The sequence below is a fragment of the Aquarana catesbeiana genome, linkage group LG02, assembly GCF_042186555.1.
Source record: "Aquarana catesbeiana isolate 2022-GZ linkage group LG02, ASM4218655v1, whole genome shotgun sequence".
Classification (NCBI taxonomy): Eukaryota; Metazoa; Chordata; class Amphibia; order Anura; family Ranidae; genus Aquarana; species Aquarana catesbeiana.
Window position 1 is genome coordinate 197717974 of NC_133325.1, and position 24342 is coordinate 197742315.

At 42.8% G+C, this 24342-nt stretch overlaps 1 protein-coding gene across 1 annotated transcript in view; it reads right to left on the reverse strand.

The window, feature by feature from the left end:
• GTF2F2 (general transcription factor IIF subunit 2) overlaps positions 1-24342 on the reverse strand; it is a 458542-nt gene that overhangs the window by 107416 nt on the left and 326784 nt on the right. The window contains exon 7 of the mRNA XM_073614164.1: positions 10690-10789. Coding sequence (XP_073470265.1) covers positions 10690-10789 — 100 coding nt within the window. The remainder of the gene's footprint in view (positions 1-10689; positions 10790-24342) is intronic.

Sequence of the window (24342 nt, forward strand, 5' to 3'; positions counted from 1 at the left end):
AGATGCACACATTGCTGCAGAATCCTCTACCTAAAAACCCAGTAAACTCATCATTTCCACACTGCTGCACGGTGGCCAACAATACTTGCAATACCTCTGTGAACCCACCTATGTTGATATTTAAGGCTCAGTCAGAATGAAATTAAATTGGCAAAACATTCAGCAGGTAGAAATAGTTCAGTAACGTAGTGCAGAGCTCAGAAATGTTGAAATTCTATTCAAAATCACCTGTTTAAGTGCAGACTACATACACACTGAATTCTATTTTACCTCACTTTTATGTAAAGTCATGCCCACACCATTCTAAGGAAATAAGTAAACATTGTGTATCTTACAAAAATACAAGTACCCGTGCTAAAGTTAGAGTGTCTATGGTCAAAATGTAATATGTACTTGCTTCTAAGTTTTATTTCAATCATTATATCTAGCTACTCGTATTAACCACTTGACCTCAGGAAGATTTTACCCCCTCCTTGACCAGAGCATTTTTTGTTATTCAGCACTGTGCTAATTTATCTGACGACACACTGTACTCTGTAAACTGTACACACATTTAATTTTTATCATTTTTTCCCACAAATAGAGCTTTCTTCTGGTGGTATTTGATCAACACTGGGTTTTTTATTTTTTTGCAATATAAAACAAGAAAAGACTGACCCCCCTCCCCCCAATATCTTCTACTTTGTTATAAACCGTTTAAAAAATAAAATAATTGTATATTACCTGGTTTTTGCAAAAGTTATAGCATCTACAAGCTATACTGTGGTATCGTGATAGAGCGACGGGCAATCTGGTGCTTAAAGACTATCTGGGAGGGTCACTAACTGACATCACTAGTGAAATTAATACAGTGATCAGTGATAATACTGTACACTGACACTGTACTAAAGACACTTTCATTGGCTAAAATCAGCTGCCCTTGCTGTGATTGGACACAGCACTGGTCGACAGGGGGCTTTGCACGGGAGCACCCCAAACCCGGAAGCAAGCCGGTGATGTACAAGTATGCTGTCTAGCCTGCCTGTGCAGCCCGCAGTAAATCTACTGTGGGCAGGCGTCAAGTAGTTCATCTGAAAACCAGCAAACGGGGCAGCAAGGATAAGGGATGCCTGAAGGCACTCCCCCACCTTATCCTTGCTGTCGCCGTTTGCTGGTAAGCAACCAGAAAGATCTCCCCCCTCACATTATGCTTTGCCTACATAAGCTCTGTTGTGTCGATATGACAATGCAGAGGAGCCAGCATACATCTAAGAGTAACTACATTGGATGCCCTCAGTTCTATCTGAGGACATTACTTTACCAGTAACACCAGCTTGGAATAGTAATTGATGTCTTTTACAATTATGGACATAAGTCTTTATATTTAATTATGGATAAACAAAAGTTTATTTTTTTTTAAATGTTATTGTAATCCTTGTGTACCAAGATAGTCCATTCATTCCTTTTTTAGGGGCACACCTAAAATTCTCTCCAACTACAATTTAACTTTGTGAATAATTCCAACACATTTATTAACTTAAAATCTGTAAAACATATTCAGTAGGCACTGCTGTGTTTCACACTTCACGGAGCCTGCCTTCTGAACTACTGCTCTGAGAGGAAGAGTTTAAAGAGGCAAAGTCAGTACAGAAATCACTGTTTTCAGGCAAGGTACAATGGGATATTTAGTCCTTAGAAATTAAAGTAAAGAGCTACAAAGCATGCAGGGAAACCAAGAAGTGAAAAAAGATGACCAGCAGACAGGCAGAACTCGCAATATTAAAGGAGATTTTTCAAATAAGTTTATATTGGATTGTCATTTATAACTATTTTTTTTGTATTTCTATGACAATACTGATATTCTAAAATGAAAGTGTATGCCATGACCTTAAAACTCCTAACTGCTTCCCACCCAGGCCAATTTCGGCATTGTAAAAATAACATTTTTTTTGCTAGATAAATACTCAAACATTTTTTAAGCTCAGGCCCTAGAGAATAAAATGGTGGGTGTTGCAAATTTTAATGTCATACAGTATTTACGCAGCGATTTTTAAACTTTTTTTTGTGGAAAAAAAAAACTTTTAATGCAAAAAACACAATATACAACCCCAAACATTGGTAAAATATAAAAGATAATGTTACGCCAAGTAAATAGATACCCAACATGTCACACTTTAAATTTGAGCATGCTCGTGGAATGGTGCCAAACTACGGTACCTAAAAATCTCCTTAGGTGATGCTTTAAATTTTTTTTACAGGTTACCAGTTTAGAGTTACAGAGGAGGTCTAGTGCTAAAATGATTGTGCTCACTATAACATTAGTGGAGATACCTCACGTGTGGTGCGAACGCAGTTTACATATGCGGGCACAGCCTACATTTGCGCTCGCTTCTGCGTGTGTACACAAGGGGACAGGGAGTGCATAATTTTTTTTTTTTTAACAGAAAAAGTTTTTTTATTGTGCAATAAGACAGTACATATTTAGCAGGTGTTATACATAGGATCCTATGATATATAAACAGCTACAATTCTGCAGTAATATATACACAAATATTTTACATGTCTTCCTTTAACAATGTATAGTATATCTACAGTTCTAATTATAGTTTATGTTATTAGTAGGTGGGTTATAGAGTCAGATGCATTCATATGAAAACTACAATTAAAGAAAGGTTAAGAAGCCTATTCGATGAGGGCTAGTCCCTGTCCCCCTAGCCAGAAACAGAGGAGGGGGGGGGGAATGTAGGGAGGGGAAAAGGAGGGGGGGGAAGGGGGGAAGGAGGAGAGGGGAGCCAGCATCGACCCCGTCTCAACCTAATAATAAGCATAATATGTAGCCCTAAGCTTGGAAAGATAGTACTAGCCCATTCCCACCTGTGCATAATTTTTTTTACACTGTCCTTTAATCTTTTTGAGTACTTTTATTCCTATCACAAGAAATATAAACATCCTTTGTGATAGAAATAAGGCATGACAGGTGCTCTTTATAGAGACATCTGGGATTTGTAAGAATAAAAAGAAAAATAAAATAAAACATTGAAATATTGATCTCAACTTTCCATAAAAAATGGCAGTATTTACATCTGCTAGAGACCCAGAAGTGACATCATGATGTTGGTTATCTAGTCCATGGCCAGCTCTATGGTAACCCAGTGGCACCACTGGATTGGATTCCGGGCTCCCTGATTGCACGGGAGAGCCCAGAGTGGATACCAGGAGGGGGAGGGGGGGTGTTGATGACCACTCCCACTGCCTGCAATTGTGCTACACTGTGATAGGTCACAGCGAATAAAGTGGTACAGAACAACAGGGAAGATATATATATATATATATATATCTATATCTAAAAATACAGCTCTACAGATAGATTAACAAAAAATAAAAAATGAAGACATCCTACATGACCTTTGGCTGACTAGCAAAACTGTATCTATATATTTTTATAGAACCATTTTAAGTTAGAATATAAACCAGTTCATGTTTGCTTGCGCCACACATATGCTTGCAATATAAGGTCCCTAAACAACCCTATCTTAAGATAATTTGAAGATAACAGTACATTTAGGGCTGTGTGTAGAAAATGAAAACTCACGCAAACAGAGAAGGCAAACTCACTCCATAATCTGGTTGGATTCAAGCTCATAACATCAGTATTGTGAGGTGCAAATGCAAGTATTGGACATGAATTCAACATTCAATTGAACACACTAGCAAGTAATGGTATAAAAAAAGATATTGATACAGATCTTCTGATACCCTTATCTGCTGAATGTTACTCATTATCCTATTATATCTGGCTACATCCCACCCTCGAAGCCACATACAGTTATACTGGCAAACAAAGAGGATTTAAAGAAAATCCAAACCCCCAAATAAAATTGTATTATATGGCAGCATAGCAGTTCTTTCGATGTGGTGACTGCATTGTATTTCTTTTTCGGACTCTATTAGAGTAACCCTGCAAATAACACATTTCCTGCCCTAGTGTGGCTACACTCACTCCTCCACTGTATCTCTGTAAGGGAGCCATGGTTTTCATTCAAGGACAGGTCTTCCTCTCTATCTAAATTACATAGGGGTGGGAAGATTAGTAAAAAATTGAATTAAAAAAAAATTAACGAATGTGCACAAAGCACAGCTTGCAAACGCTCCTCACAATGTGTTTACTGTTATTGAGTCCATCTCATGAAGAGTTCCATAGGCTGTTCACCCCTGCAGCTCCTATGTCAGACCCGGAATAGATCACCTTGTAAACTAGAAGAAAAGCACAAGTGAGCCGGCACAAGGCAATTCAGGGACCCACATTTTCAAGCAGTCCACTCCTCCACTCCCGACATCACAGCTCCAGTATGAAAGCTGGACCTCGTACTTGCGACCGTAGATGCCCGCTGTTCCAGCAAGCCCTTGTAGCATTGCTTGGTGTTCCTTTTTCCATCCCTGTTGTATTACAGGCTGCCTCCTGACTGTTCCAACTGCTGTGTACTTCCCACAATGGGTCTCCTAGACATACTATCCCTTTTTTAAAGAAGAATTCCAGGGAAAAAAAAAAAAGGGTTTACCTATGTAGTGGGGCTGTTCCTGTACTGCATGGGTTAATTGCATGATTTTGTCTAGGGGTGAAAAGAGTGACAATATACTTGCCTAATCCGGGTATTCTCCAAGTGCAAGACCAGTTCCCTGCTCCCTGTACACTAGCGGTCTTGTGCATGGACTGTTCCTGATGTCGTCATGGTCATAGACCGGCTATGGACATGAGGATGGCAGGAACAATCCACCGCTACATATGGGGGAGCGCTGTTTCCTGGAGGATCGAAGGATCAGGTAAGTATAGCCTTTCAATGAACCCCAGGACCAAACGAGCAGTTAACCAATGCAGTGGGGACACAACCTCACTGCATGGGAGAAAAAAATGTTCATGGAGTTCTGCTTTAACCCTTTGCCGACCAGCAGCCACAGTTATACTGCGGCAGGGAAGCTATATTTCGCAAAGCGCCGTACTGGTACAACGCTTTGTTTAATAGATACAGCATGCCCATTGCGTGTGGCCACGATGTCGGCTGGCCACCCGCGATTGCGCCACAGAGAGGCAGAACGGGCATTTGCCTTTGTAAATAAAGCAGATCCCTGTTATGTCAGGGGAGTACAGTGTAATTGTTTGTTCCTAGTTTTTAGGAACAGCGATTTCTCTGTACTCCCAGTCAGTCCACTCCCTGCACAGTTAGAAACACCTCCCTATGACACATTTAACCTTTTCATCGCCCCCTAGTGTTAACCCCTTCCCTGCCAGCATCATTTATACAGTAATCGGTGCTTTTTGTATAGTACTGATCGCTGTATAAATGTTACTAGTCCCAAAAAAGTCAAAGGTGTTTTTTTTGGGATATTTACTATTGCAAAAAGTAAAAAACATTGTTTTTTTTTTCTTCAAAATTGTCAGTCTTTTTTTGTTTATAGAGCAAAAAAATAAAAACCTCAGAGGTGATCAAATACCATCAAAAGCTCTATTTGTGGGAAGAAAAGGACATCAATTTTGTTTCGTTACAACGTCGCATGACTGTGCAATTGTCAGTTAAAGTGCCGTATGGCAAAAAATGGCCTGGTCATTAAGGGGGTAAATCCTTCCGAGGCTGAAGTAGTTAACTAAGTGTGCTACTATCCAGTACATTAAGTTTGTATAATCTTACTAGCCTCAATTCCCTGTTTTTATCTATTAGGAAAATTGCATTATTTGTGCTTTCAGTTCAGCTCACAGGAAGCTACATGGACGCTACATTTCTGGCAAGATCAGCAGGTATTTTCTCTACTTGCTAAAATGATTTAACCTGACAAATTAAAACAAAAAAGACCACTGCATGCGAGGACTGGTAAGCTTCAATATATACTGTACATTTTTTGTTCTTGGGTTTAGAAAAGTTATTTGTCCATTCAAACTTTTAAATACTTCAAAAATTAACAATTCTAATTAGAATAATGAAGGGGAGGTATATCACTCTGAAAATAAGTACCGTACTTAATACCATGTCCTGCAGCAATAACTCCCTGAATTGATTTCCCACCAGAAACCACATCTACATGGTCTTTGTATGTTTTCCAACTGTTGGAAGTCAACATGTTTTTAATATCAGATATTTCTGGACTATTGAGAGCAGATTATACTGAAGACGTCTGGATATGGCAGGGGGTAGCCTGGAATATCAGCAGAGCAAGATTACCCAGCAGGGTGTTTGAAACAAGGAGTCATAAATGAGAATTCATCTACTGAAGGATGTTCTCCTGATGTGATATAGGGGGGGGGGGGTGGAGAAGCATCAGCTCAGACCTCAGAAAATTAAAATGACTGATTTCCTGACCTACAACATCAAAGGAACAGTTGTGTACTGGAAGTTGACCTGGGTCAAGGCAGGTGTTCACAGAGTAATGCTATCCCCTTGTGGGAGACAGTAACATATTTCCTGGAGGATGTTCGGGGTAATAACATACTTCCTGGTGATAAGAACAGCCCCTTATAGCTTCTCATTGGACAGAGGACAACACAGGCGGGCAGAGGGTGTTTGTATGGGTTGTGTCTGTGGGTGCTTTAAATGTGAGGGACAATTAGGAAGACTCCTCTTTGAGTTCAGCCAGTATAAAAAACCAAGAGGAAGAACTTGCGTAAAGTACCATCTCTGTTCTTTTATTTTACATGCTCTGTATTATTCTTTTAGTGTACTATGTTAGTATTTCTACTTTTTTTTGTAAATAAACATGACCTTTGCTTCTTTGAGCATTGTGTTTATTTTTATAGCTTATATTATTAGATCATTACCGTTATTATCAGAGATTTGATATACTAGCTAACTATAGGAACAAGAAAATACATAGTTTTAATTTAAATAGGGGGGGAAGCCAAAACCACTCCCTATGTATTTCACCTACTGTTAATTTATTCCTCCTACAAAACAAATCATAATGGTAGTGCATGTATGATTAAAACCCAACTACACTACCTGCTTGGAGTTTGCATGTTCTCCCTGTGCCTGCGTGGGTTTTTTCCGGGTACTCCCATACTCCAAAGACATGCTTGTAGACTAATTGGCTCCTGTCTAAATTGGCCCTAATATATGTATGAATGTGAGTTAGGGACCTTAGATTGAAAGCTCCTTGAGGGCAGGGACTGATGTGAATGTACAATATATATGTAAAGCACTACGTAAATTGTTGGCACCGTATAAGTACCTGAAATAAATAAAATTAGTAAATAAGGAATATTAGACTGTAAACTCTAAGTACTGACAAATGGTTTGTGCATTCTATAAAGCACTGCATATTATAAAGGATGCCATCTGCCAATAGCTAGGGAATACACATGATTGGCATTTTTAACAGACTTCTGATGTAATGGAGTATTTAACATCAACATATGTTTTGATGGATACCATGTGAACACTGGGTTTTAGTTCAATCATGCAAGGTTTGAAGACATCTTAGTTTAGATTCTCATGCAAAAATATCATTACACAAGTGATATAGCCTTCAAGTAGTGTGGTACCAAGTGAAGCCATTAACTACGCAGCCACAGAGCTCATTTGTTAACTTCAGAAAAGTCCTGGAGCTGCTAGAATACACTCCTGTGTATTGAGGCCACTGTCTGTCTGATCTCATTATGCTCATTCTGTATAAGCTAATTCTAAGGCAAACAGGAGGCAGTTTTTCCAGCCTCTGGGGCAATATGTGACTATCTGTACTGTCAAAATGTATTATTGTAATTGAAAAGCATACTTGCATTAACTTTAATGTAACTTTAAGGGAACAGAGGTCTCAATTAAATAGCAAAGAAAAGTTTTTTGTCTGCACCCACTGATACGGAGGTTGATACCTTTACATGTATGCTGTTAGCTTAAAAAGATGATGTCACAAGATTTTACACCCTTAGCAGCAGTTACTGAAAAGGAGTGACTTCCTCTCATGCTCACCTTTTAGACCTAACCTCGGTGCTCACTATGCTTTTTCGTACTACCTATCTCGGTAATTTACAGCTCAGCTTTATGTAGCAGAACTTGAAAATGAGTTAGCAGAACAGTATAGTGCATGTTTATCCCCTCACACATAATAAGAGCCATTTTATAACAAAGGATTAAAAGAAAAAATGCTAACTTTATTATTGTATGGGATATTCTTGTTTAAATTTATTTAAGAAGCAGCAGAAAACAAATGAAAAGTTCACACTCTATATTGTACTGGCACAGACTGTCAAAACCAAGTGCATGAGCCGGAATCTCATCACAAATAAAATTGGCCATGATTGTGGTAAATACAGAATATTGATAATACAACCCTAATTTAAAAGCCTATGATCAACACTCTAAGGCCCCTTTCACACAGACGGATAGAATTGTGCTTTTAGCTGCGTTTTCTACCGCAGCTAAACGCACACAATGCTTTCCTATGTCCCCATTCACACACTGCGTCTAGCTGCGTTTTCATTACATGCGGTTGGTGCGGATAGAAAAAACAGAATTGACTGCGTCCAGGAGCGATTTAGCGTAGCTATCCGCACAATCGCAGGTAATCGCAGTGCACTGTGTCAGCTGCGGATAGCAGCACCGAGCTGGCAAGCACGGGGATCCGACTTGGATCCCCGACAATGCCAGGCACTGTTTGGTATGAATCTTGAGGGGGAACTCCACGCCAAATTTTAAATAAAAAACCGGCATGCGTTCCCCTCCAAGAGCATACCAGGCCCTTCGGTCTGGTATGGATTTTAAGGGGAACCCCTAAGCCGAAAAACGGCGTGGGGGTCCCCCTCATAATCCATATCAGACCCTTATCCGAGCATGCAGCCCTGTCAGTCAGGAAAGGGGGTGGGGACGAGCGAGCGCCCCCCCCGAACCGTACCAGGCCACATGCCCTCAACATGTGGGGGTTGGTGCTTTGGGGCAAGGGGGACGCCCCACCCCAAAGCACCTCGTCCCCATGTTGATGAGGACAAGGGCCTCTTCCCGACAACCCTGGCCATTGGTTGTTGGGGTCTGCGGGCGGAGGGTTTATCGGAATCCGGGAGCCCCCTTTAATAAGGGGGCCCCCAGATCCCGGCCCCCCACCCTAGCTGGGCTCCTCCGCTATCTTCTGCTCTTTTGCCGCTCTTTTGCTAGCGGAGGAGCCCGGTCTTCTGAGACGTCTTCTTCCCTCTTCTCTTCCTGATATGTTGACACGACGCTCCCTCTCACTGTAATGCTGTGAGCAAGGTCCACAACGACTTATAAAGGCATGGGGCGTGGCCACCGGGTGACCCCACCCTCTTATGACATCACAGTCCCAGGGCATGATGGGACTGTGATGACATAAGGGGCGGGGTCACCGGGTGACATCGCCTCCCCTTATGACGTCACAGTCCCGGGGCATGATGGGGCTGTGACGACATAAGGGGCGGGGTCACCAGGTGACATCGCCTCCCCTTATGACGTCACAGTCCCGGGGCATGATGGGACTATGATGACATAAGGGGCGGGGTCACCGGGTGACATCGCCTCCCCTTATGACGTCACAGTCCCGGGGCATGATGGGACTGTGACATAAGGGGCGGGGTCACGGGTGGCATCACCCGGTGGCCATGACTCATGCCTTTATAAGTCGATGTGGAACTCGCTCACGGCATTACAGTGAGAGGGAGTGTCATGTCAACATCTCGGGAAGAGAAGAGGGAAGAAGACGTCTCAGAAAACCGAGCTCCTCCATTAGCAAAAGAGCGGCAAAAGAGCAGAAGATAGCGGAGGAGCCCGGCAGAAGGAAGAAGGCACCGGAGAAGAACCAGAGAGCACGGAGACAACACCGGAGAGAGGGAGAAGAGGCCTGAGAGACCCCCGAAGTCGGAAGAAGACAACCGAAGTCAGAAGAAGACCCCCAGAGCTGCCTAATAAATCACTTTAAAAACCTGTCTACTGTGTTTTTTTTTTATTGACACTTTTCCCCCCGTGAATGGGTAGGGGTACAATGTACCCCATACTCATCCACATAGGGTGGGGGGCCGGGATCTGGGGGCCCCCTTATTAAAGGGGGCTCCCGGATTCCGATAAGCCCCCCGCCCGCAGACCCTGACAACCAACGGCCAGCATTGTCGGGAAGAGGCCCTTGTCCTCATCAACATGGGGACGAGGTGCGTTGGGGTGGGGGACCCTTCCCATGTTGAGGGCATGCGGCCTGGTACGGTTCAGGAGGGGGGGGCACTCGCTCGTCCCCACCCCCTTTCCTGACCGACCGGACTTCTTTTTATGCCTAACTTTGATATGATATGCTGATCTTGGACAGGGGAAGACATTTATCTATATTTTGGGGTAAGGGATCATGTATGCCAAATTTTAGATAATACCATCAATCCAGGGCAATAATGTGACAAGCTGGTCTATGGAGTGATAAAGATTACACAATATGTCTTTTATGCACTGGAACTTTCATCAGTCTGGTGGTAGGACTGTGGTATAATGCATAATACTTTTTCAGCTCCATGTGCTATAGTCTATAAAATGTTTGCACAACAAGTACTAAATATGATAAGAAAATAGCAGCTGGGGAAGGTATACAGCTAGCATTACGATCAACAATGTCTTCAAATGTATGACATCCAAAAATCAAGATAACAAACTGGTATGCAAGAAGCAAAGGAAAAAAAACCCTAATTCTGATCTGAGATGGTATTTTTTTCCATAGAAATTAGATACAAAAAGAGTTACTTACATTATTCTGATGATTGGACACTGGTTTGTAATTAATTGTTACAGCTCTCTCAATTTGCTGCGATTGTCTCTTTGGTTTTGAAGATTCTTCAATTTGCCGTCTAAAAGAAAACATTTTGTCAGCTCACAAAAATCACAAGCTACTTCTGCAGATTAATCATAATTTGAAATGTCATCTAAAAATGATCAAGTAGATAATGAGTTGCTATTGGGTATTCCTATTATGTGACTCTGTGAATTAGTGTGTATGTCAGCTACTTGGAAAAACACATACTCAAAAGCACAGCTGCATTATTAATAGATCACCAACAATACTGATAACCTCTGGGTGTTTCTGTGCAGTTACAGTTTATATAAAAAAGTATTCATCCCCTTGTACGTGTTCATGTTTTATTGTCATAGAACATTATTTCACAGTGAATTTTTTACACCAATGATGAGAAACAAAAACTCATGTCAAAGTGAAAACACCATCACTGCACAACCAAAGCAAAGTCATATCGGTAAAAGTACATCATAACAGAACGCTAAAGTAGCTTGCTAAAGTACTGTGTATCATAGGCAATTGCTATCTTTTTTCTAAATATAATACCGTCCTCAATTTTTCATGTTGTTGCATTTCAGTGCTGCTGATCCCACCCAGTCTGATAGCAAGCATTTCCTGTCTACATGCACATCAGCCATAGTTTTCCCAGGGGAGGTTCCTTGATAATGAAAACAGCTGACAATGCATGTGTAATGTATGTAGAAATGACCACTTGCAGCCTCCAAATGGGAGCCAGGGTAACCAAGTGGCAAAGCAGGAGCACAAATGGGATACAGGGACAGAAAATTGTTACTCCATAATAAAGTGAACAAGAACCTTACCTTCATGGCAGGATCATCAGGGGATTATTTTTATATTAAAAGCTGTAGATTTATCATATTGCACAACTTTTGAAATACTAAAAAGAAAGCTTATATGAGATTTATAAATTTACATTTACCTGAAACTACTTCCAATGGAAAAACACACAACTGAATGCATATGTTTACACATCCTTTCAAGTCAATATATGTCAATAGGTCTTTATTAGTTTTGCATATCTGGCAACTGCAGTGTGGAGAGCTCATCAGTGGTGCAACCTCTATCTTTCTCTCATGAAGGGTTTCTTTAAACTGTACAGGAAAAGCTGCTCTAGTGGCGGTCACATTACCTCAATAAATGGCGCTAACAAGCTACAGTAATATCAACCAAATACATAGACATAACATCTTTTCAAAATGACAATATTTTTTCTTACAAGGAAGTATTCTTGAAAGCAAAAACAGTTTTTTTAGTATAATAATGTTTGAAGAGCAAAGCTTCTTCGCACGATAGGAAATGCATGCTGTTTCATTACACACTCTTGTTTGCTGAATAAACTTGGATCATATTTGTTGCGGTATTATGCAATGTGCGGTCGGTCTTGTTTTGAATCCATTTTGAGGAGCATAGAGTTGTTCTTTGGGGACTTATATATTATACAACAAACTTCAACCTATGATGAGGGGCAAGTGCATTTGACCAGTTATGATTAAGGCCGGGTTCACACTGGTACAAATGCTCCAACATTAGGAGCTCATGTCATGTGAAAATCAGTGCTTCCCTATGGGAGCAGTCTTAACTGGTCCGACTTTGAAAATGTTCCCTGCAGCACTTTGGTCCGACTTTGATCCAACTTTAGACCATTGACTATCACTGAAGTCGGATCAAAGTCGGATCGCCGTGTTGACTGATCAGACTTTGGCATGCGACTTGTACTCTGATGGTCTTGAAGGGGAACTCCACACTAAATTTAAAAAAAAAAACAAAAAACAAAAAAAAAAAAACGGCATGGGTTCCCCCTCCAGGAGCATACCAGGCCCTTCGGTCTGGTATGGATTTTAACCTCCCTGGTGGTTTTCCCAAGTTTGGCTCAGGGTTAAATTTTAGTACCATTAGTGGTAACCCTAAGCCACACTCGGGATTGCATTGCAGGATCCTGGTGCAGCATACTTACCTTGTCTCCAGGATCCTGCGATGTCCCCCCCGCTGTGTCTGAGGGCTGTGTCCTCCGCCCGAAGCCTCTGTGTGCCGGGCTCCGTTCCCTGCGAGCGTTGCGACGCCTGGTGGCAAATTCAAAAAATTTAAAAATCATAATACAAAGGGTACACTGTAATCTTACAGATAACATTACTGTATGAAATTATTTCACATCCCTTTTGTCCCTAGTGCTTTGTCCAGTGCCCTGCATGCAGTTTTATATGATATATACTGTTCTTTCTGCCTGGAAACTGGAGATTGTCCATAGCAACTAAAAAGTGTCCCTTTATGTCAAAAGTGGTTTTAGACCAGCTAAAAAACAGCGATAGTAAATTAGAACACTTGCAAAATTGAGCGATAGTGAATCGTGGGGAAATATTATTATTATATTATTATTTTTTATAATTATATTTATTTATTATATTTATTTATTATATTATAATTTTTGATTTTGTGTTTCAAACTTTATCATACCCGAGATATCTACTAGACTCTTGTTTGGACAGATTTAAGTGTGTTATTGCTAAGAATTACAGGCCTACAATATAAAACGCCAAATTTCTATGCATAATAATTGTACCGCTTTGAGACGCACAAATCTGACATAATCATACTGCCAGGGAGGCTACGGGGAACCCCCACGCCAAGAAACAGCATGGGGGTCCCCCCAAAATCCATACCAGACCCTTATCCGGGCACACAGCCTGGCAGGTCAGGAAAGGGGGTGGGGACGAACAAGCGATCGCGCCCCCCCCCCCGAACTGTACCAGACCACATGCCCTCAACATGGGGGGGGTGGGTGCTTTGGGCCTTGTCCCAATTGATGAGGACAAGGGCCTCTTCCCGTTCTTAAAGTAATTTATTAGGCAGCTCCGGCGTCTCTTCCGATCTGTTCTCCCCTCTCTGGCTCTTCTGTGTCCTCTGCTGACGTCTTCTGGCTCTGTTGGTTCTTCTCCCTTCTCCCCATCTCTCTCCAGTTCTTCTACCGGGTCTCCTCCGCTGTCTTCTTGCTTATTTGTGCACTCTTTTGCTGGGTCTTCTCCCTCTGTTCTTCCGATGTTGACTCAACGCTCTCTCCTGCTCTAATGCCGGGTGCGCGGTGTGCCACTATTGATATAGGCATGGGGCGGGGTCACCGGAGACCCACCCCTTATGACGTCATGCCCCGGCCGCCATAAGGGCGGGGCCTCCGGATAAAGTCACACGATGACCCCGCCCCATGCCTATATAGGTAGTGACATTAGAGCAGGTGAGAGCGTCGAGTCAGCGGAGAAGACCCAGCAAACGGCGAGAAGATAGCGGAGGAGACCCAGCGGAAGGCAGATGAAAACGGACAGAGGGAGAATAACCGGAGAGAGAGCGGAGAAGACCCAGAGAGGGGAGAAGAACCTGAGAGGGCTAGAAGACATCAGCTGAGAAGACCCGGAGAAGGGAGAAGAAGTCGGAAGAGACGCTGGAGCTGCCTTAATACATTACTTTAAAAAAGCACCCACCCCCCCATTTAGAGGGCATGCGACCTAGTACGGTTCGGGGGGGGGGGGGGGGCGCTTGCTTGTCCCCACCCCCTTTCCTGACCTGCCTGAATAAGGTTCTGGTATGGATTTTGGGGGGACTCCCATGCCGTTTTTTCGGTGTGGGGGCTCCCTTTAAAATCCATACCAGACCAAAGGACCTGGTATGCTCTTGGAGGGGGAACCCATGCCGTTTTTGTTTTAAAATTTGGCGTGGCTTGTATTGTCAGGGATCAAAGTCGGATCCCTGTTCAAGTCTGATGCATGTCGGACTTTAAGTCACAGGGCAAAGTCGGATCCCAAGTGGTACGACTGTCATGTTGCACCAGTGTGAACCCAGCCTAAGGGGTCTCAGCCTCTGGTAAGCGGCGTATGATCTTTGTTGCTGGTAGAGAATAGTGTCAACCTTGCTGAATTTTTATGTTGTCAGTGGATTTGTTACAAATGAAATCTTTTTTTTCACGATTCATGTTGCGCACATTTGCGAGTATATGGTTTGCTGTAGAACATTTAAACAGTATGTGCAGTATGTCCTCTATTTTTACTGGGTCATGACTCATACTGATATCCTGGAGCCATTCTGAGGAGTAAGGATGAGCTCAGGCGTGTATTCGCAAACAGCATGTGCAGAGCCCGCCAGGAAGTCGGCACTGCACAGCGCTAATCCCAGGCAGTGAGACATTTCCTGATCTCTGCAGCCGCACATCGGACAATGTCTCACTGCTTTTGACTAGCGCTCCACAGTGCCGACTTCCTGGAGGGCTGTTCCGCACATGCTGTTTGCGAATACGCCTGAGCTCATCCTTACTGCAAAGTCATTCATTGGGGAATCCATTATACGTTACCCTGATATGAGGGGCAAGCGTATTTAACCTCCTATAGTTAACAGGTCTCATCCTTCGTTAAGTGGCACATGACCTAAGGGGGTGGTGGATAAGATTGTCATCTTGTATGCTGTCCTTGGAAGAAGTTTTATTTTCTTTTTCTTTATTTTATGCTGGACTATGTATAACCTGTTTTTGGTAACCTTTAAATATGCTTTAATAACCCATGCAGCATTTAAACTGTAATACCTCTCGACTTGCCATGTGCTTAAAAGACATCCCTGCAGGCCTATAGTGTTGTAAGCCTTAAATTGATACTAAAGTTATGGGTTTTTTTTGTTAAAAATAACAAACCTGTTATATTTACCTGCTCTGTGTAGTGGTTTTGCACAGAGCAGCCCAGTAACTCTAAGTAACTCTTTGGGGCTTCTGGCCCCTCCCTCCCGTTGAGGCAGCTTGCTATGGGGGCACACGTGCCGAGCCGCAGCTCCCTGTGTCCATTCAGACACAGAGCCACGGCTCGGCCCTGTCCCCTTTCTCTCTTCATTGGCTCAATAATTTTGATTGACAGCATCGGGAGCCAATGGCGCTTTGCTGCTGTCTCTGCCAATGAGGAGAGAGAATCCCGGACAGCCAAGTCTCTCGTGTAACACTGCTGGATTGAGATGGGGCTCAGGTAAGTATTAGGGGGGCTGCTGCACACAGAAGGCTAAACTAAAAATAATTACAGAATAAAAAATAAAAATGAAAAAAAAACAGGGTTAGCTTTACTGTTCCAGAAGTAGTATATGACATTCATGAGGGAATGGTTAAGTTCATAAGTCACTTCTCATACAAGTACAGCAATACTTTTTTGTTTACTGCCAATTTCAGCACAGGAGACAGAGGGACTACAGAAATCATACACTGTGCTATAATATCAGGAACAAAGCCTGCCGGAAGCAGGTTACAGCCCAAGCACAAACATGAACTGGTGGTTCATTTGCATACCACTATTTTGCGTTCTACAAGCTGCCCCCTGAAGCACAGTATCAGTACATCATAACTGTACCATTAATACAGTCAAACTTGTGATCTTGCAAACCTCTTGCATGGCTTACAGTAGGTTTCGGTAGGATTTATCCTATGGCATAATTCTTTGAATGGGATAAGTCATTCAAAAGTGCAAATAAACGATATGTGAAAAGCAGCTGGACATCACTATTATCATTCACTGCTACTTGATAAAAAAAATTGGTATGTAGTCATTATAGCTCGAGGATCAAATCTTCACTCAGCAGGAAATCATAACCCATACAAAAAAAGAGGCATGAAATAGAGGGGAAAACAGAGGAGCAGGCAATGTGCTTCATGGCAGGAAATATTGCATAAAGACTTATCGATTAAACATGCACATAAATAAGCATGTGAGCTGGAATTCACTGTGAGAGAAATAAAGGCGAAAGGCTGTCAAGAAAATAAATGTGAGCTACTAATTTGTGGCTGCTAATGGTAGGTTGTCTGTATTTGCACAGGGCTTTTTATAAGAATGCAGGTAAGCGTAAAATAGAATAAATGTGAATAAATAGAGAAAGATTAACTTGAGTTTAGAATAATGGATTTCATATTTGCCATTCCAGTCAACACACTCTTTATGATAATTATATTAATGCTAAAGTAGAATACAGATGCTTTGTTACAACCTGAAATATTTGGGACCATTAAAAGAAATAGAACTAGGAAACAAAAAATAATCAAATAAAATATATATTAGGGATAATTAAAGCTGAACTAAGGGCAAAACAAAAAATGCCATATGATGGGTCTGTCATTTGCAATAACAAAGCCCCTTCCCCAGTAAGACTTATTACTAGTTGATTCTAACACTACAGCTGTTATTTTTCCAACTTAATATAAGTGTGGCAACACTTTTCATTCTGCAGTGAAACTGCGCAGCAGTGTTGTCACCCTGTGGGACAGGGAAGTCTTAAGTGGACATGCAATTTTAAATTAACTGCAAATCCACTTGCTCACCGACATCCACCCACAATGTACTGCGGGCAAGCAGCAGCTGAAGGCAAAACATACCCGTACATCGCTGCCTACTTCCGGGTTTAGGGCACGTGCATGTTCCCGCTGTGATTGTACATGGCGGTATGCAATCACAGCCAACCAAGAGCCCTGTACCGAGGGAGCAATCTGTCAGTTTCTCAACCCTGCAAAGGAGGGAAGAGAAACCAAGATCATTATAGCACACATTACACATAGTTAGGCACACTTTTAACCCTTGATCGCCCTAGATGTTAACCCCTTCCCAGTCAGTGTCATTAGTACAGTGACAGTGTACAGTATTATCACTGATCACTGTATTAGTGTCACTAGTGATGTTAGTGGCAGGTAGTCAGTTCCCCCCAGCATCAGTTTGTGTCAGATAGACCACCACAGTATCACCGCCAGTATATATATATATATATATATATATATATATATATACACCAATCAAAAGCTTATTGGGTTTTTTTTTTTTTCATCAAAAACATGTAGCAGAATACATTTTGGCCAAAATTTATGAAGAATTTTTTTTTTTTTTTAATTGGATATGTGTTATGGCAGAACGTAAACAATAGTATTTGTTTTTTTAAATTTATATCACAAAAAATAAAAAACTCAGTGGTGATCAAATACCACCAAAAGAAAGCTCTATTTGTGTGAAAATAAAAATGATATCAATTTTGTTTGGGTACAGCACTGCATGACCTTACAATCACCAGTTAAAGTAGCGCAGTGCCGAATAGCAAAAAATGGCCTGGTCCTGAAGGGGGAAAATCTTCCAGAGCTCAAGTGGTTAAAACCAAACTGAACCCCACTGTCTATGACTATACTTTTTACTGCTAAGCGTTGCAGCAAGGGTTAAAAAACAATTTTTAAGGAATAGTTGGTATATGATTGGTATAGAACAGGTAATCAGAAGTAATAAAAATATACTTTATTCAAAAAATTACATTAAATATTTAGTTAAAAACAATGAACGGCTCATACAAATATTTCGCTACATCATGTAACCGAGGGTTCTAATTAAAGAAACACATACAGGCATGATATGCTAGAAACCCAACATGTTTCGGAATATTATAGGTACCATTCCTTCTTCAGGGGTTTCCTGTGAGGATATATTGTATGATCTAAAAAGATGCATAAATAGAATATACCAATCATTATTACAAAAAAATGAGTCAAGTATATTGCAATAGAGTATAGATAGTGAGAGTAGTGGGAATAGGGGCTTGGGAAGAAAGAAAGAGGAAACAGCTGATAATAGTTAAAGAACTCACTAGTTCACAAAGCTGTAATTGTATCCTAGACAGATAACAATTGGTGGTTTAACAGACGATACTCCAAATTCCGATCTCCATAATACCAGTCAGAGATGTCTTTTGAGAGGTAAAGCAATATGTGAGCACATCTGTTCAGAGCTAAACGTTGGATATTGTATCAGGTTTCTTCAGTGTGTCTAAATAGTTGGCAACATCGCATCAAAAACACATCGGATATGCCATGCCAGCGGAGTCCGCAAGGAACAGCAAAAAGGAAAAAGGTGCAGGTCCCTGAATGTAAATATATAATACAATATGGTATAACTATAGCTATAAAATCACAGCACAATATATACCATTAGTGGAGATGGCAAAAATGGAGGGACATAAGAGAGGGAGTCTTGATGTGTGTGGTTACATGTGCTATGGGGCAATTCTTTTCTTTTCTTCTTTCCATTTTTCTCTATAATTTTGGGTTGAGGTGAGGGGCTGTCTATACACAGACAATTATCTTCCATGTGTTTTGGTAGTCTGCCACTTCTTAATCAGGTTTTTATTGTGTAGTATCAAAACCTTGGGCACCATGCAGGCTAGCCAATGGCATACTGAAAACCAAAGATGTCATTGGTTGATAAGGACATTGGGCGCCTACATCCTCGTTTGCCCCTCCCCTGCCTTTCTCTGTCAGCACAGGGAAAACATTAGCTGAGTAAGGGAGTGAAACTGAGGGGGAAGAGAAACACTGGAATACTAATCAGTACCTGTGTGCAAATGTATTTGCTTTCTAAGTATAGTTCACCTCTAATATTGGATGTCCTATGTGTGTGGGTGCTGCTGCAATGTGTAAAACTATTAGTTTACTTTTGAATGGGGTGCCTTGAGATGTGCAGTATTTCAAAGGGTACCTTGAGTGAACAATTGTTGAGAAACACTGCTCTAGAAAGCCAATTCTGTCAGTACTTGATTATAGTTCTTTCAGAGCTAAAAGTATTTCATACATTACATACAATCCTGAGCACTGCAAAAAATGCCCACAAGTATGACACTTTGAGATGTCACTTGAGTGGTGAAATAGGAATTTTGTACTTAGCGTAAAATCCTTTTTTTTAAGTTTATTAGGGACACAGGACTCATTCTGAGACAAGAGGGTTAAGCTGTTGCTCACATGAAATTGGACACTAGCACATAAGCTGTAAGACAGCCAGATATAACCCCTCCCACTTCAATCAAGGTCTAGTTTTGTGGAAAAACAGTACAGTATTAGAAGTATATCCAAAAGACAAAGGGATGGGACTTGAATGAACGCCAAAAAAAGGATTTTACATAAGTACAAAAATTCTAAATGATTTATCATTCATTAGGGGACTCAGGGTAAATTCAAAAGGAATGTCCAAAAGCAGTGCAAATGAAGGGTGGGCAACACAACAAAACACTAGCAAGCCCTACAAAACAATAGTGTACATCTGGGGTAATTTTCAGCTGAAAGAGCTGCCTGAAGGACCATATATCCAAAGCCAACATCAGGAATGATGATTTTCCTAAGCCACCTAAAAATAGTAAAGGAAAAGGTAGGTTGCCCCTCCTGGGGACCCACGTGAATGACCAAAAAGGTGTCAGTCGAAGCTTAGAGAAACGTGAACATCCTTGGGACATTCCAGCGCAAGACAGCGAGAAAAGAGAAAAGAATTGCGAGATCCAAAATCTGACCTTTGTTGGTACTCAACATCAAATGCGGATTAAGAACAGCTAGGATGTGTTCCACAGAGTACCACCTGAGATGGAAATTCCTTGCCTCGAACAATGCAAAGTATGCCTTCCAGGTGCTATGGTAGAACTTGCAAGAGGAGCATTTCCTAACAGTGTCAGAATAACAAAATCAGATAGGCCAATACCTTCTAGGGCCAGGGCTTCTTAAGCAGTGATGCTGCTGTGTCTGGATTAATAACGTTGCATGAGAAGAGTATGGCAAGTACAGAGTATGACCCTCTGTGGTTACTATGTAAAAGGGCAGCCTCTTGGAATAAAAATCATATCTAAACTTTAAAACACTAACTTTAAAGCACACGTGAGAGATCCATTTCAAGAGAAGAAAGGTTTTGCAATCTGTAGCTGTAATGTGCTCAGATTACTTAACTTCTATTACACAGCACTGTGGACCAGACCTGCATCTATTTGTTTATAGACTGTATGGTGAAAGCCAAGATTAGTCTCTCTTCTGGGCTGAGGCTGATCATAGTATGTTGCACAGCTTTTATGTGCACGATTGGTTTCAAGGGTTATGCACATAAATTCCTCCAGTCACTTCACCCAGAAGTTTGACATGGCTTGAAAGTTAATTTGAGAGCACAAGCAACTGTGACAGTTATTTATGACTTGCCTTGAATGTAATGGTTTTAGGAAAAAGTTAAATTGATAGGTTTACTTCCTCTTTAAAAGCTGCTCAAACAAACTGTGCTTAGCTAGAGCACAGGAGAGGGACTCTAAAGCGTTAATAAACTCTGCAATGTGTTTTTTTTTTTTTTATGTGCCCCAGAAACAGTAAAGCCCCATACACACTATCAGATTTTCTGCTGATTTTTGTCTTCAGATTTACTAAAACCATATAATATGAGGTAAAACCTTAGGAGTTTCAATTTGTATGCAATCAGGCAGGCCCTTGCACTACATGGTTTTGGTAAATCTGAAGACAACAATCAGCAGAAAATCTGATAGTGTGTATGGGGCTTTAGTTACTGTAAAGCCTCATACACACGATTGCACTTTATACAAACTTTCCCGTGGATTTCTGTACAAAGGGCGTTGGCCGTAACTTGTTAAGCATACACACGGCAGGACTTTTTAGGCAACAAACACAAACATAATGACGTTTCAGCGTACTGACGACACTTCAAAAGAGGACTTCAATTCTCTGGTGCCACCCTTTGGTCAACTTCTGTATTGTGGTCTGATCTTTTGCATTGGTTCTGAGCATACGTGTTTGTACTTTGTACTAAAGTCCTATGGTTTTGTGTACACACGATCGGACTTGCCGACGTACGACTTTTGTTGCCGCCAAGTTTGTCTGTTCGCACAGCCAACATTTTTCCGATGAAAACCAAAAAAGTTTGTCCGATGGAGCGTACACATGGTCAGATGTTGCCTTAAAACAGCTAATTTGCATGTTTGTTGTCAAAAAGTCCGATCGTGTGTACGGGCCTTTAAAGTTACTTGTCAAACCATCCTCTTGAATACTACGCTGTCAGCACTCCATCAATACTTCCACTGATCATGAGCACTTCCACCTTCTCCTGGTCTTCCTTCAGGATTCAGACTGTTTGGCAGCTAATTGGCCAGCCCGTGAGAAAATCACTCCCCCGCATGAGCATAGGAATCACATCATCACAACACAGAGCTGAGGTGTACATTAACTCTGACTTGGATAAATACTTATGACAGGCGATACCAATAGGGCCACTTTAGTTATAAAAATACTACCTGACTACAATGTTTTTTTTTAAATTTATTTTTAGGTTTAATACTGGCTTTCTGCTACTATCCAATGTGTCTGTTGTTTTCATGTGAAGTGCGGCAAAGGCATGATAGATGCTGCTGTGTGCTGATGATGACAGGGGATTTCTCTGCTGCTCTGTCACTGCCCATACCACCCATGACTCTCCCACAAGCTATCCTGCAGACTTTGTATAGGCAAACAACGCTCGACATACGTGGTACTGCAAAAAAACCCACAAAGATTTTGTGGAGCCCTGTGATGTCATCACAGGCAGACAAAGCACATAAGGCCCCTTTCACACGGACGGATAGAATGGTGCTTTTAGCTGCGGATTTCCTAATTTTCTACCGCAGCTAAAAGCACACAATGCTTTCCTATGGCCCCAGTCACACACTGTGTTTAGCTGCGAATTAGATACATGCGGTTCTGTGCGAATAGAAAAAATAGAATTGACTGCGTCCAGGAGCGATTTAGCGCAGCTATCCACACATAACCGCAGGTAATTGCAGTGCACTGTGTCAGCTGAGGATAACAGCGCCGAGTTGCTCATCGGGAAAGGAAAAATGATTTTTCCTTTCCCAATGAGTGACAAGCACGGGGATCCGACTCGGATCCCTGGCTATGCCCCGCACTGTTTGGTATGAATCTTGAGGGGGAACTCCACGCCAAATTTTAAATACAAAACCAGCGTGGGTTCCCCCTTCAAGAGCATATCAGGCCCTTGGGTCTGGTACGGATGTTAAGGGGAACCCCCTACGCCGAAAAAGCGTCGTGGGGTCCCCCCAAAATCCATACCAGACCCTTATCCGAGCATGCAGCCGGCCGGTCAGGAAAGGGGGTGGGGATGGGCGAGCGCCACCCCCTCCTGAGCCGTACCAGGCCGCATGCCCTCAACATGGGGGGTGGGTGCTTTGGGGGAGGGGGGGGCCGTGTTGATGAGGACAAGGGCCTCTTCCCGACAACCCTGGCCATTGGTTGTCGGGGTCTGCGGGCGGGGGGGCTTATCGGAATCTGGGAGCCCCCAGATCCCGGCCCTGCCCTCCCTATGTGAATGAGTATGGGGTACATGGTACCCCTACCCATTCACCTGGGGGAAGAAGTGTCAATTAAAAAAAAAAACACTGCACAGGTTTTTAAAGTAATTTATTAGACAGCTCCGGGGGTCCTCTTCCGACTTCGGGGGTCATCTTCCGGCTTCGGTGCTCTCTCCAGTTCTTCTCCGCGCTCTCCAGGTCTTCTGCCGGGCTCCTCCGCTATCTTCTGCTCTTTTGCTAGCGGAGGAACCCGGTCTGCTGCCTTCTGCCTTCTTCCCTCTTCTCATCTTCTAATGTTGACACGACGCTCTCTCCGGCTGGAATGCACTCTGGGTGCTCCGCTCTGACTTTTATAGGCGGTGACCCCGCCCCCTAATGCCGTCTCAGTCGCTGGGCATGCTGGGACTGTGATGTTTTAGGGGGTGTGGTCATCACCCAGTGACCACGCCCCCTAAAACGTCACAGTCCCAGCATACCCAGCAACTGTGACGGCATAAGGGGGCGGGGTCACCGCCTATAAAAGTCAGAGCGGAGCGCCCAGAGTGCATTCCAGCCGGAGAGAGCGTTGTGTCAACATCAGAAGAAGAGAAGAGGGAAGAAGGCAGAAGGCAGTAGACCGGGCTCCTCCGCTAGCAAAAGAGCAGCAAAAAAGAGGAGAAGATAGCGGAGGAGCCCGGCAGAAAACCCGGAGAGCGCGGAGAAGAACCGGAGAGACCCCACAAGTTGGAAGAAGACCCCCGAAGCCGGAAGAAGACCCCCAGAGCTGTCTAATATATTACTTTAAAAACTGTGTAGTGTTTTTTTTGACACTTCTTCCCCCAGGTGAATGGGTAGGGGTACCATGTACCCCATACTCATTAACATAGGGTGGGGGGCCGGGATCTGGGGGCTCCCTTATTAAAGGGGGCTCCCGGATTCCGATAAGCCCCCCGCCCGCAGACCCCGACAACTAACGGCCAGGGTTGTCGGGAAGAGGCCCTTGTCCTCATCAACATGGGGACAAGGTGCTTTGGGGTGGGGGGGCCGCAGGGCGCCCCCTCCCCAAAAGCACCCACCCCCCCATGTTGAGGGCATGCGGCCTGGTACGGCTCGGGGGGGGGGCTCGCCCGTCCCCACCCCCCTTCCTGACCGACCGGGCTGCGTGCTCGGATAAGGGTCTGGTATGGATTTTGGGGGGGACCCACGCCATTTTTTTCGGCGTAGGGGTTCGACTTAAAATCCATACCAGACCGAAGGGCCTGGTATGCCCCTGGGGGGGAACCCACGCCATTTTTTATTTAAAATTTGACGTGGAGTTCCCCCTCAAGATTCATACCAAACAGTGCGAGTTGGTACCCTGTCGGGTTGCCATGGAAATGGCAAACCGCAGCTAAACGCAACCGCAGCTAACTGTGCAAATGCAGCTGATCGCAGTGCCTGGAGTCTTGAATTCCACAGGAAAAAAAACATGCTTTTAAC